At 41.5% G+C, this 17,106-nt stretch overlaps 1 protein-coding gene across 1 annotated transcript; it reads right to left on the reverse strand.

Annotated features, from left to right (window-relative positions):
* Positions 1-1,886: 1,886 nt before the first annotated feature.
* Positions 1,887-9,661, reverse strand: TMEM17 (transmembrane protein 17). Its single transcript, XM_069851028.1, has 4 exons — positions 9,482-9,661; positions 3,314-3,417; positions 2,948-3,061; positions 1,887-2,550 (listed from the first exon to the last, which is right to left on the reverse strand). The coding sequence occupies exons 1-4, from the start codon at positions 9,606-9,608 to the stop codon at positions 2,215-2,217; spliced, it is 681 nt and encodes a 226-aa protein (XP_069707129.1). The 5' UTR covers positions 9,609-9,661; the 3' UTR covers positions 1,887-2,214.
* Between the last annotated feature and the right edge of the window lie 7,445 nt (positions 9,662-17,106).

Genomic DNA, 17,106 nt, shown 5'->3' on the forward strand with positions numbered 1-17,106 from the left:
TCCTCTGAATCCCTATAAGATTTCAAGCTAATAACTTAGGACACTTATTTCCTCTTAATAAACCCACTTCACAAACCTAGGGGCTCCTCCAGTAGCATCAATCATCAACATACTAATTTTACCTTAGTGTTACACTTCTTTAACCTATTTATTCTGTTATAGTTTAATTCTTCTTGGTCTTACCAGCTGGCCCTTATCTACTACTTTGCTTGCCTCCTAGTATAGAAGCCCTCTTTATTATCTTTGCTTTATTTGAAGCACTGAACAGAACCCTCTTCAGTTGCTGCCATCTGCCCTTACTTCTGTAGAAACAATGTTTTTCAAAACAAATTATCTTTGCAGCCTCACACAGGTATCAAATATTACTATTGACTATCTTATCAGATGGTGTAATTAGGCTAATTCTACCTGCTTCATTAACTATTTAAAGATTAACACTATGTCTAATGTGTGAGTGAAATGTATGATCTCATTCTTCTGTGTGCAATTCTTTCAGCAATCTGGAATAGTGACTTCTTGGTATAGAAAGGTTAATGCTGTACCCCCTTTTTTATCAGATGTCGGGTTTTTATCAAATCTGTGCCTTACCTCATGTCTGCATTATCAGATCTGCTTGAGTAAGGTACATAATTGAAGCCTCTTCCAAATTTCATTTTCCCTTCTCAGAAATTCTACTACTATTAAAAAAAGTAATGCTTTTACAAAGTCTACTTTAGACAAGGAACACATGGCGAGTTCAGGTATTAAAAATCCAGCAACTATGCCCTTGAATACAAAATTCAGATCTTCAAATTGATCAGTAACAAGAAAAAGAGTATTTTAAGATAATATGCCCTTTCCTCATTTCTTTTCTTCAGTTAAAGGAAGTATGTTGGTACAAATTTCCTTCAGAATTGGCTGATGGCCTTACCTCACAGTGAACCTGGAGAAATAAAATAACTGAGATCTGTACATAGACTTTTGCCATTCAAAGACTTTGCTTGTGAAAGTAGAACTATTGGTAGTTATCTAAATTATAAAAAGTATTTTGCAGTTCTCTGCACAAACGCTAGGGTGGCAAAAAGCTGCTTTTCTACAGCCTATGTTCAAAACTATCTAGATGGTGTTCAATGGACTTCACACAAAGCTAATGTTTTCTTTTTGTTAGAATTTCTATGAATTTTAAATACATGGCAGCTTCAAGTATACTGTGTCTCTTTCACGTTAGATTCATCTTTACATTGCTTAGAGCAGTCAGAATGTTTGTGCCAGCTCTCAAAACTGATAACTCCCTGCTTGAAGACTCAAAGAATTCAGATGGAAAATTTAATTTTACTTTCAATCTTCAGCCCTCCTTGACAGAAGTAGTGAACTTTTCAGCCATTACTGAAACTGCAGAAGATAGTCTAGACATTAAGATGAATAACACGAATGACAGCATTCTGGTATATGCCCTGGCTTGTGAGACACCAGTTCTGGCTTCTAGTGACATAGACCAATTTTCTTAATGGCTTCAATTTTGTTCCTGCTGACTTATTGAATCATCCATTTTGGGGAAAACTGCACCACCCTGTTAAAACAGCTTGATGGTTAAAACTCTAGCCAACCCCAAGAAGATGAATGTAGGAAATTTGAGGAAGGAATACTTTTAAAATTCCATCCCCAGTTTATTAGCACTATGGATTTCCTTAGTAGAATTACATGGAAGACCATCTCTGAAACTGTTGTCTTTGTACAGTGTTTTATCATTGTCCTTTTTGGGCCTTTGTTTTGAGTTTGTTTTGTTTTTGTGTAGTCTGGTGGGTTTGAGGCACCTGACATTAAATATGTGCAACGCATCTGGAAGAACAGAGAGAAAACTAATATAAATAAAAATAAACTAAACCAAATGTATATAATGTGTATAAAAGATTTATTGTAAACAAAACAGTTCTGTGCAAACAGTGAGGAAAAGACTTTAAAAAATATAAAAATGTCACACGACTTTGTAAATTGTAAAACCCATCAAACCTACTTAGTTGGTGCTCTACACAGTAACAGTCAACAAGTAGTCCATTCAAGCCCATTATGCAATTGCCTTAGGTTTTTTTTCTGAGAGGAGCTCCAGTCTCTGAGGTTTAATGTTGGCTCTTAAACAAGATCTCTCTCTCATCTTCCTACAACAAAGAGATTAAAAAATGGTCCAACAAAACAGAAACAGAGCTGTGGCAACATGAGGGCTCCTCTGTTACCTTCTCAGGGCTTCAGAGTGCGACCCCTAGTCAGCACTTGGGTGAACCTACCAGCCTCGGAAATTGCTCTCTCTCCTTTACCCAGGCTGTAAACATCAGGCAGAGGATATTCCTCCAGCTGGTCAAATTCATTAAGGTAGAAGTGAGTTGCTAGTTTGTTTACCATTCTCTTCAGGGTGACAAAGGCTGCAATGACTTGGAAGGTGAGGAAGAGGACAAAGACAATATGGACTGCTCGCTCCAATGGCTGAATTTTCAGACCTTCATTAAACAACAAGAAAAGAATCATAGGCAACTGCAGGAGGAGACTCAGGAGCCAAAACCCAGCCAGCTCAGGGACCTATAACAGGGAGACATCACTTACTAACTGGCAGTTGGAGACAAAAAAACTCCGAAACTTTGAAAAAAAAAATTTAAAAAATCAACACTTATTTTAACTTTCCAAAAGTCAGTACATAGTGTAAAATGGCAAAGTGAGTGGGTTTTGTATGTCCATATACTGTCGTTTTAACCATACTTACTTTTTTTTTTCTGACAACACATTTTCTGAAGGAAAATTTTGGAATGCACAGTGGAAGTGGAAGCTATCTCAAGGGAGTAGAAGATGCTGTCTAACTTAGGAGAAACAACCATCACCTCAACTTAAATCTCTTAGAAAAACTGGTAGACCATTTTATTTACGTTAGAACTCCAAAAAGCTCTCCTGCATAAGTGAATATGTACACGTGATAACATACCTTCTCCTGCAGATTGCCCATGTATCCCAAGCAGAGGCGAATGACCTCTATTAGAGAGGCTAGGATCATGATTGTGATCAGGATGAACTTGTAGTAATCTGACAAGACTGGATACTAGAGGGAAGAAGAGTAAAAGTTTCTGTTGTGTTATTTCATAACATGCTGTTTGATGAAATGAAGACTCTGTATGCTACTGTAAGCTGGTAGCATTGTATTGGCTTTCAAATACTCTTGAACCTCCAGTTTCAAGGAATTCCCAAATAAACCTAATAACCTCTAACTCTAGTGAGCTCTATCTCGGTACTAGGAGGTGTTTGATCAGAAACATCTTACATTTGGAAAACATCGCTTTCCTACAGGACTCACCTTCAGATGGAGCATGACAACTGTGGTGAGCCACCAAAATGGGAAAAAATAAACGTTGAAGTAGAGGGACATCTGCAGTGGTAAACTGGAAAGTATTTCGTTATCTGTAGATAGAAAAGTCTTTATCACTCCTGGTTTGTTCCATACTTCCCTTTCATAAATGTATCTGAAAGATACTGCTCCATCCTACCTTGCAGCAGGGCATTAACACTCAACCCAGTCAAACTAAATGTGAAGAAAAATATTTTTATATATCCAGAGGAAAGTTTTATCCTATCTTGAGTTACACCATTCCCTGGAATCTAATGCAACTTTCAGTTTACAGGATACAGAACTTTTATCACCTAGTCATATATTCGTGTTGAGTGTCAGATTATCGATTACCTGGTGGCTTATGGCTTACTTCACAATCTCTGACTGATACGATCAGCTCAAGCAGTGCTGTATACTGACATCACAGAAAGAGTTAGCGGTTATTTCATTGTTGATCATAAGAGAACGGCCGAAGTTTAAATGAATACATACTGGATTATCATTATCTTTTTGATGATTCTCCTAAGTAGGGGCTTAGTGTTAGAAAGCAGGTTTCAATTGCCCACTCTTCATTTTCAATCTTTAAATAAACTTATGGATGGAAGTAATGTTGCAAGAAGTCAGTAATGCTTCTGGTTCTTAAGAGCTAACAACTAAAACTTATCCTTTAAAGCCTGGAGAGATTAAAATGCATTTATGTAATGTAGAGAAACAGCAACTATTGAACTCTTTGCAGGCAGTAAATTTTTTATTTAGTATTTAATTGTAGACCTACGAGATTAGACTTAAAGTAATGAAAAAATTAAAGGGCCATTCTAAGGGAATTATCCAGTTTTAATGGGTGAAGTTTTATTGCCATGTTCGAGTTAACAGATATCGCATCCACTTTAATTCAACTACCAACAGCATCTCATGTTTTTCCCAAATGAAGTCTGGAGGTACATCATGACCTGGTACTACCTGAGTGAGTTTAGAAAGTATTTCTTGTGACCTGCTGATTTGTATTCCAGCCTCGTGCCTCCATCTGTCAAAATGTTAATATTTGATTGAAAACTATTCTGAACAGTCACATTGCCTTGCTTCTAGCCTCAGAACCACCTCTCTTCTGACACTACCTTCTCTTTCCGTATCTTCCAACCACTCTCATACCTGTCTTTGTTCCAACTCAGTCTGACATCCCCGTTTTCAGTTCAGCCACAAGCAGCCTGGTACAGTCTGTTCCAGAAGTCTTTATGCCAGTATCGATGGTAGCTACTGGAAGGTAGTTATTGGTGGTAGGTGGGAAGGAAGGAGGATTTAGCAACAGAACTGGGACAGGCCTTAAGGGTAGGATGTGAGGGGCAGGGATTTGCTATACTGAAATAGAAGGTGTAAGATAACCAATGCATTTATTTTAATAACCACATTTTTAAGCATCAACACTTTCTTACATCTGCAAACGAATGAAAAGCTCTAGATACCTAAAATTGTTCCAGCTGTCCTAATGAATGAATCTCCTAAGTACCAGGAGGACGTTGGAGGGCATCAACATACTATCCTAAGACACTGTTTTATCTTTTAAAAATAAATGACCATCTAATTGGAAGTAACTGTTTTATGCCCTATATGTACTGGATGAAAATTGAATGGTTCATGGCCGTATTACTTAAAAACAGAGAAGATGAGCTCTAATTTCAATTGTGATGACAATGTTTTAGGTATGGTAAAGTCTTCATTGACATAGCATTGGTATCTGTAAGTTCTGGTCAAGTTCTGAAACTGTGTTTTGGATGCATGTTTAGCCGATTAATTTTTCTATACCTAATGCTTATTTTCTGTACCTAATGCTTATTTTCTGGGACTGCTAAAATTCAAAGAAAACCCAGATAGTATTGAGATGGCCAAATCTTTGATGCTAGAGCCAACTTACTGAAATACGTGAGCGTAAACTTAATTTTTGAAATCCTGATCTCCAGGATCACTTGTATCATCTCCAGATACATTTGCAATTGGTTTCAGCAGGCTGGATATTCACACAGGAGTTTTCATTATGGGAAACGACAAAGAAAGGACTAAACCCAGAAGCTATTTCTGGAGTACAGAAAAGTATTTCAGTGTTGTTTGATAAATTAGATGAAGAATTAATGTTAACAGTGTAAATATGCAAAGAAAATGAGTAATGAGAAGTAAGATAACTTTTTGATAACTCCACTCCAAGCTGAATAATTTTAATCAGTTGAAATAAATACTGTCTTTCTGTGTATACAGACTCTTTATTTCCATGGCTATTTTCACTTTGATTTATGAAAAGGGGGCACATGCCAGGTTCATGGGTGATAGAGCGGAGGAACAGTTAGCAATCATTACAATTGACTTGAAGAAATAAAGAGTGATAAATGGCAATTGTGTAGACTTGTATATATTGTATCCTGATATACGATCTAAAAGAGGACCGTGGCAAAGAACAGAGCATCCTCTAAGATAAGACAAGGAAGTAGAGAGGCCACATTGACTAGTTTTCACAAATTTGGTCTTGCACCCCCCTCATAAGGTCAAAAGTTTACCAACAACGAAGACTTTCAGCCTTCATCTTAGGACTGACAGGAGGGGTTCTCACGACAACCCAAAGGACCAACAGTGCATGTGAACAAGGTGTGGAAAAGAATGAATATTTTCATTCATGAAATGAATACATTTTTGGGTGAAATGAATATGCATAGATCTGTAATATCAAAGACGTGCCGTTTTCTTGCTTGGTGTGTTTGGAGGAGCAATACCCCAGGTGCCCAGCGCTGCAGATAAAAGAATACCTGCTTAATAATGACCATCCAGTTGTTATCGAGTCATTACCTCAGAATCCTTACCCAGCTGCACCTAGCCTCCCACTTTTGTGAGGAGCACTAGAACGCAAGGGTGTTTGAAAGCTCCGTCCTTCGAATCAAGAGAAAGGTGGTGATATGGGGCTAGGTGAATTAACCATTGATGAACAGGATAAAACCATTGTTTAGCAGCTCGAGATAAGCACAAAGAAAGGACTAACACTTAAGGGTAAACAGAATAGTAATAATTTAGCTAAAGCAACTGACACTTAAAGAATAGCAGAATAGAAGCTGCTCACACTTAAAGAACACACAAGATGACAGTTGTTTAGCTAAAGCAACATATTTCTATAAGCCTTTATGTAAGAAGGGGGTCTGTCGCTAGAAGATTTCTGATAAGCAGGACAAGTCATCTGGACCTGTGATAAAGAGTGAAAACAACACTGATAAAAATGGCAAGGATCCAGAGAACATGGACGCAATTGAAGCTAAAGGAAGTTAAGACAACTGACTCCATCCCTGAGAAAACCCTGCACAGGCACAAAACAGGAAGAAGACTCTTCTCAAACTCATTATAATAAGAAGCGGGGAAAGGTTATGAATATGTATAGGCATTTTTGGGAATATGTAACAGTTTACTGTATAAAGCCAAGACAAGTTTCCTCGATGGGTACGCACGTTGTTTTGGAGAAATAATTCTCCCGTGTGTCTCAGCGCTGAATAAACATACCTATTTCATAAGTTATGGAGTCTTGATTCCGCATGTCAGTGGCCTATTGTGAGCTTGAGGTTTTTTGCTGCCTAACTCGAGCTTGGTCTTCTTCACTCATGCTGCTGTGGTGCAGAGGAACAGGACAGCTACTATTGACAGCACCATCCCTGAGTAAACAGGATCTACGATACTGGATGCTGCTTCAAACCAAATAAGCAGGTGTCTATCAGCTGGAAAAAAACACTGAAAGGAGCTGGTTTGGTGTCTCAGGTTGCTTTTCCTTGTGCTCCTAGGCCAATTAGGCAAGTAGCAGGTAGCCGGAGGCACAGAGCAGGTCTTGAGCTGTTTCCCTGCCCCAAAGCTGCTTTAAACACATGGTTGGCATGGACAGTGAACAGAAGCAGGACCAAAACCCCATGCACTCTGGACTCCATTCTCCTCTCATGAAGAGGGAAAACTGCACAGCAGCTTAAAAATGAACCATAATTATGTAACAAAGTTAATAATCTGATTAATTTTTGAATTATAGACACCCACCCTACATATGTAGCCTTCACCCTTCACTGAAATGCAGCCTCTTTGGGAGCTGTTTAGCAGCACAAGGCTTATAAACCAGAGCTGTGATGCTCTGTGTGGATATCACTGCTTTGAGAATGGGGAGAAAGAATCAGTGGTGCTATGACAATTTATGGTCATGGAGGATTTGTGTCGCTATACCCAACTGTGAAAATTAATTGATAAGTTTTGCTGCAGCTGATTTGTATGTTTAATTATCTTGTCATATAAATCTGTCTTGTATCAAGCGATAATATGCAGACAATCTCCAGACATGGATGAATAACCCGAAAGAATAATCACTCTTCTTAGAGTTGCAAGAATTTATCGATATGCTTAGTTGTCTTCTAGATGTCTTAGGTCAAGAGATAACCTGTCTTAGGGCTGTGAGAACTTATTAATATGCTTAATTAACTGGAAAGATGTAGCTGGTTTAAGTCAGGAGATAACCTGAAGGGAGTCTCCAGACACAGCTGGATAACCTAAATAAACATTCCTTGAGGACTTGACGACATTAAGCTGAGTGGAAGTGTTGATCTGCTGGAGGGTCGGGAGGCTCTGCAAAGGGATCTGAACAGGCTGGACCACTGGGCTGAGTCCAATAGCATGAGGTTTAACAAGGCCAAATGCCGGGTCCTGCACTTGGGGCACAACAACCCTGTGCAGTGCTACAGACTAGGAGAAGAGTGGCTAGAAAGCTGCCTGGAGGAGAGGGACCTGGGGGTGTTGGCTGACAGCCGACTGAACATGAGCCAGCAGTGTGTCCAGGTGGCCAAGAAGGCCAATGGCATCTTGGCTTGTATCAGAAACAGCGTGACCAGCAGGTCCAGGGAGGTTATTCTCCCTCTGTACTCGGCCCTGGTGAGACCGCTCCTCGAATCCTGTGTTCAGTTCTGGGCCCCTCACCACAAGAAGGATGTTGAGGCTCTGGAACGAGTCCAGAGAAGAGCAACCAAGCTGGTGAAGGGGCTGGAGAACAGGCCTCATGAGGAGCAGCTGAGAGAGCTGGGGTTGTTTATCCTGGAGAAGAGGAGGCTGAGGGGAGACCTCATTGCTCTCTACAACTACCTGAAAGGAGGTTGTGGAGAGGAGGGTGCTGGCCTCTTCTCCCAAGTGACAGGGGACAGGACAAGAGGGAATGGCCTCAAGCTCCGCCAGGGGAGGTTTAGGCTGAACATTAGGAAAAAATTTTTCATGGAAAGGGTCATTGGGCACTGGCAGAGGCTGCCCAGGGAGGTGGTTGAGTCACCTTCCCTGGAGGTGTTTAAGGCACGGGTGGACGAGGTGCTAAGGGGCATGGTTTAGTGTTTGATAGGAATGGTTGGACTCGATGATCCGGTGGGTCTCTTCCAACCTGGTTATTCTATAACTTACATCTAAAACTAGCCTATCTACTCAGTCCTTCTGTGAGATGGGATGCCTTTTTCAGACAGGCATCCGTGATTCAGCCATGAATTGTAAAATAAAAATGTTACTGCCTTTGCTTCGAAGACTTTGTCCTTTTCAATATTTCTCCAGTGAATAAGTGTTTCTCGCACAATTAAAACTGAAGGGAAAACACAGATTGAACTATGGCTTTGCCACCCACGGGGACCTGGAGGGGTGAACCTGGAACCACCGCTCGGCCCTTCTCCAGAAAGACTGGAAACACTGTATTGGGGCACAAGCGGCGCCCGGGACGCGCAGCAGCCTCTCCGGGGACACCGGCTCCAGGCGCCGCGAGGGCGAGCGCGGAGCCCCCGCCCCTCACCCGCCTCGGGGCGGGGCGAGGCCGCCACAGCGCCACCCGACACGGCCGAACCAGACCGCCCCTCTGGGGACGCGGCCCCCACCGGGCTGCCGGCCCCGGCCCTCTCGCCCGCAGCGAGCGGTGGAGCCCTGGAGCCGCCACCTTCATCGCTGCCGACGGCTGGCGGAGCGGCCGCTTGACCCCGGGCAGCTCCTCCCTAGCCCCCGCCGCCATCTTGACGCCGGGCAGCTCCCCCGCCCCAGCAGCCCCCGTCGCCATTTTGGCCCCGGGCAGCTTCCCCGTAGTCCCCGCCGCCATCTTTGCTGCTGGCGCGGCTTTACCTGCGCGGCCGGGCGGTGGCGGCGGGCCGGTGCCGCGGCCTTCGGTGAAGACGGTGCGGCTGAAGGAGCCCAGGTGCCGCCTGAGGGGCTCGGCCAGGGCCATGCCGCGGGGCGGGGCCGCTCCCATGGCTGCCTCGGGGCCGGAACGGGGGCGAGAGGCGGCTCCTGGCGCGGGGAGGAGGCGAGCGGAGCCCCGCCCGCGGCCTCACGGGGTGGGGAGTGGTGGCAGTGTCTGTCTGTGTGTTATAAATGACTACACTGCAGGCCAATTCAGCAACTAGGTATTTTATTATCCGGGGATGGGGAGCTGTGTAATACAGCGCTGGGTGCGTAGGGAGCTACTGCCCTACCAACACGCACACTAAACCACGCTTGCCACAGCTTTTTTATACATTTGTTCTCATGCATATTCATTTAGTTTTATGAATATTATAGTCATGTTCGAGAATGTTCCTTCATGCATGTTCATTTAGTTTCGAGAATGTTCCTTCATGCATATTCGTTTAGTGCCATGAATATTGCAATAATCTTCGAGAATGTTCCTTCCCCTTAGTGCACCGGGCCCCTCCTGGACTGCCCAGGGACCCTCAAGAGCACGTCCCAGAGGCTCCACGAATGCAGACTCCCCCCCCATCCCCACACACCACCAGTCTGCACAAAATGTTAAGCCGCAAATTTTGTCAAACGCTTAAACTTGAAGATAAACATTCACAACTTCACAGTTGCCGCCATTTCCTGTCATGCTGACACGAATCTCCTTAATGTCCATTCTCATGTGTGTGTCTGTGTGTCTGTGTCTGTGTGTCTCTGTGTGTGAGAGTGAGTGTGAGCATGTGTGTGAGACAATGTGTGTGTCTGTGCCTCTGTGTGCATGTGTCTGTCTGCATCTGTTTGCATGTCTGTGTCTGCACATGTGTCTGTCTCTTTGTGTGTTTGTGTGTGTCTCTGTGCATGTGTGTTCACACGTGCATGTGTCTGTGTGTCCTCGTGTATGTGCACACACACACATGTGTCTGTGTGTTGTCTGTGTGTCTGTTTCTGTGGCATCTGTCACCCACGTGTGCACGCACAGAGGAGAACAGCTTTGCTTACCACAATCACTGTGCAATTGTGGTCCTTTACTGGATGCTGGCAAGTCAAACTCTCTAAGACTCCTTTTGGAGTTTTGGAAAGCAATCACCCTTTATCAGGGCTGGGCAACAAGAGACCATGATCTCCATCAGTCGTGTGCAGTGAGACAAGAGCTGGTCACAGAATATATTTCCCACTTACGTGCATATAGATGGATTTTTCCAGAAATCTTATGCATATCCTATTACTTTCCAAGGTCTAATTTTAATGTTATATGAACTTCACAACAGTCAGAACTCTGTCTCGTTTGGAGCCAGCTCTGCCTGACCTTGCCTTAGCGGTAGGATGAAAACTCCAAGCAGAGGTGATTACAGAAGCAGACACATCTATTCAGAACAGATCACACTGCACACAAGATGTTACCATCTTCAAAGAATGATTAGTGTCTGGGAAAACATAGTTTTTTTAAAAAACATGCTATCAGAGGGACATTCTCTCTAACTTTCAAAGAACACAATTACTTAAACAAAACCTAACTCTACTTTAGCGTAAATCAAAATATTCCACATTTTGTAACAGTAACTAGTTCTTGTATCAGCCTGATCAGAGCCATCCATCATCAGTGGAAAATGAAAAGCGCTGGTCACCCCAAGCCTTTCGTAGCACAGACAGCAGTGAGCTCAGAGCTGCCCCGAAGAATCATAGAATGGTTTGGGTTGGAAAGGACTTTAAAGATCACCCCGTTCCAACCCCCTATGCCATGGGCAGGGACACTTCCTACTGGTTCAGGTTGCTCAAAACCCCATCAAACCTGTCCCTGAACACCTTCGGGGACATCCACAACTTCCTTGGGCAGTCTTTGCCTCAGAAGATCTGGTGTGTGCCAGCCCTGAGCATTCAGAGTGGATTTATTCTGGTCTGTTGGGGAAGGATTTGGGTTTTTCTCAAAATGTCACTCTGAAATATTGGTCCAAGAAAAGCAGCGGCAGGACTGCTCTGCTTTGATCAGGATAAATCGAGGGGAATGAAGGTGGTTGAGGAGGGCTAGAGAGAGGGTGGAGTGAAATAAGGATGGATATTGACAGAGCTATTTTATTACTTAAGGTGAATGTAAATGATCCTTGTTTTAGGATTGATTCAGATATAAGGAAACCTGTTTGTGTCACTGTTGAGTTAAATGCAGCGGTGAGATTAACAGCTTTTTTATTCTCATTAACTCTTGTCTCTTTTAGGAGGCCCTCATAACATTATGAAAAGTTAATAATGTAAAACTAAGTTCTGTTTGTTTTTCTTTTATTTGGAAAATGGAGTCCCACTAAAAATGAAGTAATCTGTTCACCAGCCTTTTCAGCCCCCTTAGGGCCTGATTCCTTTAGGGAGAAAGAATGCTGTTCTTAAGTGTGCAGGAAATCATTCTCTGTGTGACCAGAATGAAAGAGCAGCTTGTGCCTTTTAGTATGAGAACTGATAACATTTGTGATTGTGCTGTACTTAATATGACTCCTCGACTCTCTTCTGCCTCCCCTCCCCTCCCAAAGTCATGTTTAGCTACTTCCCTTGGTGATCATTCTCTAGTATGACTTTACAAACTCAATTATCTCTGACTAAATAATTTAAAACCTAGTTTAAATTTAATTTCGTTCTGTCCTACTGGGATAACTACAGAGGAAAATGGCTAAACAAGCAGGAGTTCTGGGAAATCTATTTGCCTTTTGAGCTGATGAATGACGTGGTATTGACAGCAGATACTTTTCAAAGAACTTCTCTAAACATGGGTACACCAGCAGGAATCTGCATAAATAAATCCCTGAAGACCTTCAGAAGAATTGAATAATAAATTACTTTTAAATAATGGAAGGGAGAAGGACTTAAAGATATTGCAGAATCTCAAGATACGCTGTGCTTTTCCCCTTAGAGGCAGGGAGGGCAGCAGGCTTTGCTGTGTAAGTGCTCCTAGGGAATAAAGTTTTCAACACAGATGAGTGTTATTCCTATTTTACAGCTAAGACAGAACAAGAAAAATTGAATCCTGTGAAATGCTGTTTGCAGTATGTGCTGAAACCTACAGAAAAAGGCATGTAATTCAGCCCATTCTACACGTAAGTAGACATATAAGTTGTCCATTGAAAAGTACTCCTTACAAGGTATCAAAATATAAGGTAAAAAAACCGAGGTGATGTAGCTTTTGTCATACTCCATTTGTCTATACAGCAGCAACCACAGCTCAGCAAAGCTGCCTCGTCAAGACAGCTCTACAAAGCAGAAGGTAAAAAGTATGGGAATTTCTCAGCTTTTTTGACCTGACTCTGTTTTAAACTGTGAGGCTTCCCCTGTAATCAGCACAGTGACTGTGGTGCCTCTGCAGGCTCTCCTGTTTAGGGATAACGAGCTGCAATCACAGACATAAATGTCATGTGGTGTCCTAGCTGGCTGTGGACCTCAAAGCTTTGAGCTGTGAAGGCACAAGAGGTATGCCACGATTTCACTGATAAAAATCTATGACTGGGTGCCTGATTATTAGCTGCTTACCTAATAAATAATTGAAGAGTTTAAAGATCACTTTCATATCTGAGGAAACACTATGAAAAAACAATACTAATGTTTGATAAGTTTCTGAGCTTTCAAAAATGCAATCTGTATTTGTCATTTTGCCAATAACCAGGAATATATATATGTACATATGCTAGAAATATATTTCCTCTCAGGCTTTACCACTGTAATAGTGAATTTTGCACTATCTAGCAGATCTCACCATTGACTTGTACACTATACATGGTGGCAAGGTGATGAATCTGTGTAAGAGTTCCAGAGAGATTGTCTGAAACTATCTTTTATTTTTGTTGTCTTAGTCTTGATCTGGCTAACACCCTTCAAATTAGGAGAACACTAGTCACAGACTCTCAGCGAATTAGACACAAGGAACAGGTTTATATGAATAGAAAGTACGACAGTTTTTTGATTAAGTCACATATTCATGGAAGTTTCTTTTTTTTTCATAGTATAAGCTGATGGCCTGTAAAAATTCAGCCTTTAAGGATTTTCCTTTTGATTATACTTTCAGAATGGAAGAATTTTCCCTGAACTGCTCAACATTATTCCTTTTCCTGATGCCAATGGCTTTGACCAGGGGTCCTGATCTCCCAAACACTTTGATTTTTCTTATGCTCCCCAATTCTGAAAACCTGTCAAGCATACAGTCAGGTATTCTGCCCACAGCTCTGTGGCAGTCAGAGGGACTTAGCAAAATTGGTCTCTGCTCATTCAAACACTGTGAAGCAATCCAGCTTTGCAGTCAGTGAAGTGTAAAACTGAGTAGTAGGTAAAGGAAAGGCTGGTGGAATGCAGACACCACAGCAATGCATGGATTTGCCATGTGAACTCAATTTCCAGACTCAAGGTGTGAATCTGTGCTATTTGGCAGCCTTACATTTTCAGCAGATGGCCAAGCATCCTACGTGTCTCTGAAATAAAATTATACACATTTCTGTTTAATAGTTTTGTCTACAAAGATGCTTAAAATATTTCCTGAAGATGGAATATATATTCTTTGTTTTTCCTAATTCTGTGTAATTTTCCTTAGACTGGGGCATACTTTCTTTCTTTCTTTTTTTTTTTCCTCCAAGTTAATGAATAGAATTCTTGAGATTTTCTGTAGGGAGGGTCGGAGAGCACCTACTCCAGTTTCAAGCTGAAGAGAATCTTAAAACTTAAAACCAGGGCATCTTCCTTGACAAGTCAGAGTTTCCTGTAACAGAAGGATATAAATCTGTGCCATAAGGAGTAGAAGAAGAGAAAATATTTAACTGTTATGTGACTGTAACAGTTACAATGATAATCCGTATATATAGTGTAAGTATCCAGCTTTTGCAATGAAACTGTATTTGCCTTTTCTTTTTTTTTAACGGAAATGCATTCCATTACCACATTTCTTTGTGTCTGTACACATATGAATGGTTAAGGTAGAAATAACCAGATTTCTAATTCTACACACTTCAAAATAAACTACTATTTAATGTGAAACTGGAAGAAATAGGCCCATAATTGCACAGCATATTAAATGACTGTTTTATTTCTTTCCACACGTGCTAGCTATAAATAAAACAAAAGTCTCTGAAAATCTGCCTGAAAGCTTTAAATCAGAAGAATATTGGATCTTTGTGTATCCACAGTAGTCCAACTAAGTTGGTAGACACTGGCTAGGCTCCCAGACCAAAGCTCCTGGGGCTCTCTGGCAACAGCACTAAGCCATAAACACCAGATGCAGTCTATCTAATGAAATTAAATATCAGCAGTTTTTTACAGTTGGCATTTCAGAAACATAGAGTTCATTTAAATGGTGCCAGTGGTTTGTCTTTGCACCTGGATCACAATTACTGTATTTCTGAATGTACTGGTGTGGAATCTCACAAATGCTGTTTTCCCTGGCATGCCCGCACTGCTGTCCCTTGTGTAGCCATGAGTGTACGAGCAATAGAAATCACTCTCCTCTTTGCCTCTCTCCCTTTAATACCTGCACAGAGTTAAGGTTTTAGCAGGAGTGCTGTAAAACAGGTAAAAGGTGCTGGTGAGTCAAGGTATGTGCAGGCAAGCAGAGTAGAGGCTTGCTTTCTCCTCATGTCCTCAAAATGAAGTGACAGGTTGGTAATTTCAACAAATTACAAATGCCACGAAGACTGTAACATCTGTGTTTCAAAGGATCACGTTATTGGCTGTAACGGTGTCTGCCAAAGCAATTTCACGGCTCTGAATGACTGGAAATCCCACAAATATTTCTGCCTCAGATTAAGGTACAGAAGCAGAGTTTTGGTTTAGGGCCTTTAACTTCAAACATTAGGGTTATGCTTTTTGGGATGCTAGTGCAACACCACTGCAGTCTACAGTATCTCTCTTTTGGGATGCAGATTTGGCTCCATCTTTTATTGTTGTTCCATAATCTTTTAGCTATAGGCTCTTCAGTATGTTTTCAAACAAAGCAAACTTGGCTCAAGTTCTCATCAAGCAGTAAGTAGAAAGTATAGTGACTTTCCAAAGTTCCAAAAGGCATTTAATGCTTTCTTTATTACATTTTTCATTATTTAAGGTAGAGGCTTCTTATTTGTGTGTACATATTGGCTGCTTGCGCCATTCTGTCTTAGTCTCAGCTGTGATACTATAGTTGTTGTCGTATGAATGATCATTTTGAACTCTTCAGTCTGCAGTCTTTGAAATGTAAAATTTATTTGTCATGTGAAGATGAGGTTTCTCGTGTAACCAGAATATATAAAGTGGTGCCTAAGACTGGAGAAAGTTTAAAGGGAATTTTACTATAAACATATGGCTTAAAATTGAGGAATTCTACTCCTGCATTTTACATTGTGCTGCCATTCATGCCAGAGGATGCAAGACTGAAGGATCAAATCCAGCTTGCTTGCTTGTTCTCTGTCTTCCTGAAGTACTTTTATTACAGGTTTCAATGAAGAACAGATTTTTTTCCTTCAGACTCCTTCTACAAGGTTTTTGCCTACCTTTATGAAATATTGAATTTGCTGCTGCAGGGTTTATTACAAGAGTGTTTTAAAACTTTAGTTGCTGCTGCAGCACCAAGTGGTGCACTGTGAAGGTGAGGTGTTGTTTTTAAACTGCAGCGTCTACACCAAGGAGTAAATGCAGACTGTGTTTGTACATGTTTAAAGGACAACCAGATGTATCAGTGAGAAAAGCTACAGTCTGCTGTGAAGTGGCACTGTGCTCTGATGTCTATCTTCTTTAATTTGAATTTAGCACAGCTTGGGCCAGATTTATTCCCTTTTAGCATCACAGAGTTGCAGCAGTTCAGTTGAAAGACCCGTGCTGAGGTGCTGTAGGCTTTGTGTTAACAGTGTGACAAATTATGTCCTTTGCCATCATGATCAGTAAGAGGTAATTAAGATGGAAGGTGGAAATCAACAAAATTGACTTCTATTTGACTAGTTAATTTCTATTCAACTAGTTGCTTTTGATTTTAAAAAATCATGACTATCCACTAGGTCTTGTCTGATGTAATCTGACAAATCTGTGGCTTCCTTTAAATCCTCCATATAAATCATCAGGGCTATGGAGAGGGAGCTTCATCCTCCCGTCCTAAAGCCAGGCCAACCATGTCCAAACCACACCTCTCCAGTGACAGAGACTAGTCAGCCTGCCTGGGCAAAACTATCCTGGCGCTCAGCTGTCTGTATCATTGTGAAATGCAGTCCTAATATATAGCCTAACTCATGCTTTCTTCAGTTAGTCATTTACTTCTCATCCTACTCACCATTCAGCTACTTAACTGCTTCTTTCTGCAGCTACCTTTTCATTTCTGTATTGTATTTTCCCTCATCTGCTCTTCTGTAAGTAAACCCAAATCTAACGGAATGGATTATCTGTTTATGCTGGATGTTTATAACAGTAGATGTCCCTAGATTTCCTTGAGAGGAAATCTAACAGGCAGGGAGTGGAAGAAGTTTAGGAGATGAATACACTATTAGAGTTTTGATGTACATTGCAAATCGCCCACCACAATACTAGGCAGCCCTCATTGATCACTCCTAAAG

The sequence above is a fragment of the Phaenicophaeus curvirostris genome, chromosome 2 (assembly GCF_032191515.1).
Source record: "Phaenicophaeus curvirostris isolate KB17595 chromosome 2, BPBGC_Pcur_1.0, whole genome shotgun sequence".
NCBI classification, from domain to species: Eukaryota; Metazoa; Chordata; class Aves; order Cuculiformes; family Cuculidae; genus Phaenicophaeus; species Phaenicophaeus curvirostris.

What these genes read in the sequence shown, in the direction of transcription:
- TMEM17 (XM_069851028.1), bottom strand. Translation starts at nt 9,608, where the DNA reads ATGGGAGCGGCCCCGCCCCGCGGCATGGCCCTGGCCGAGCCCCTCAGG. An exon ending in GCCACCGCCCGGCCGCGCAG is followed by an intron (nt 3,418 to 9,481) that starts GTAAAGCCGCGC and finishes TTCTATCTACAG; the next exon opens with ATAACGAAATACTTTCCAGT. An exon ending in TTGTCATGCTCCATCTGAAG is followed by an intron (nt 3,062 to 3,313) that starts GTGAGTCCTGTA and finishes TCTTCCCTCTAG; the next exon opens with TATCCAGTCTTGTCAGATTA.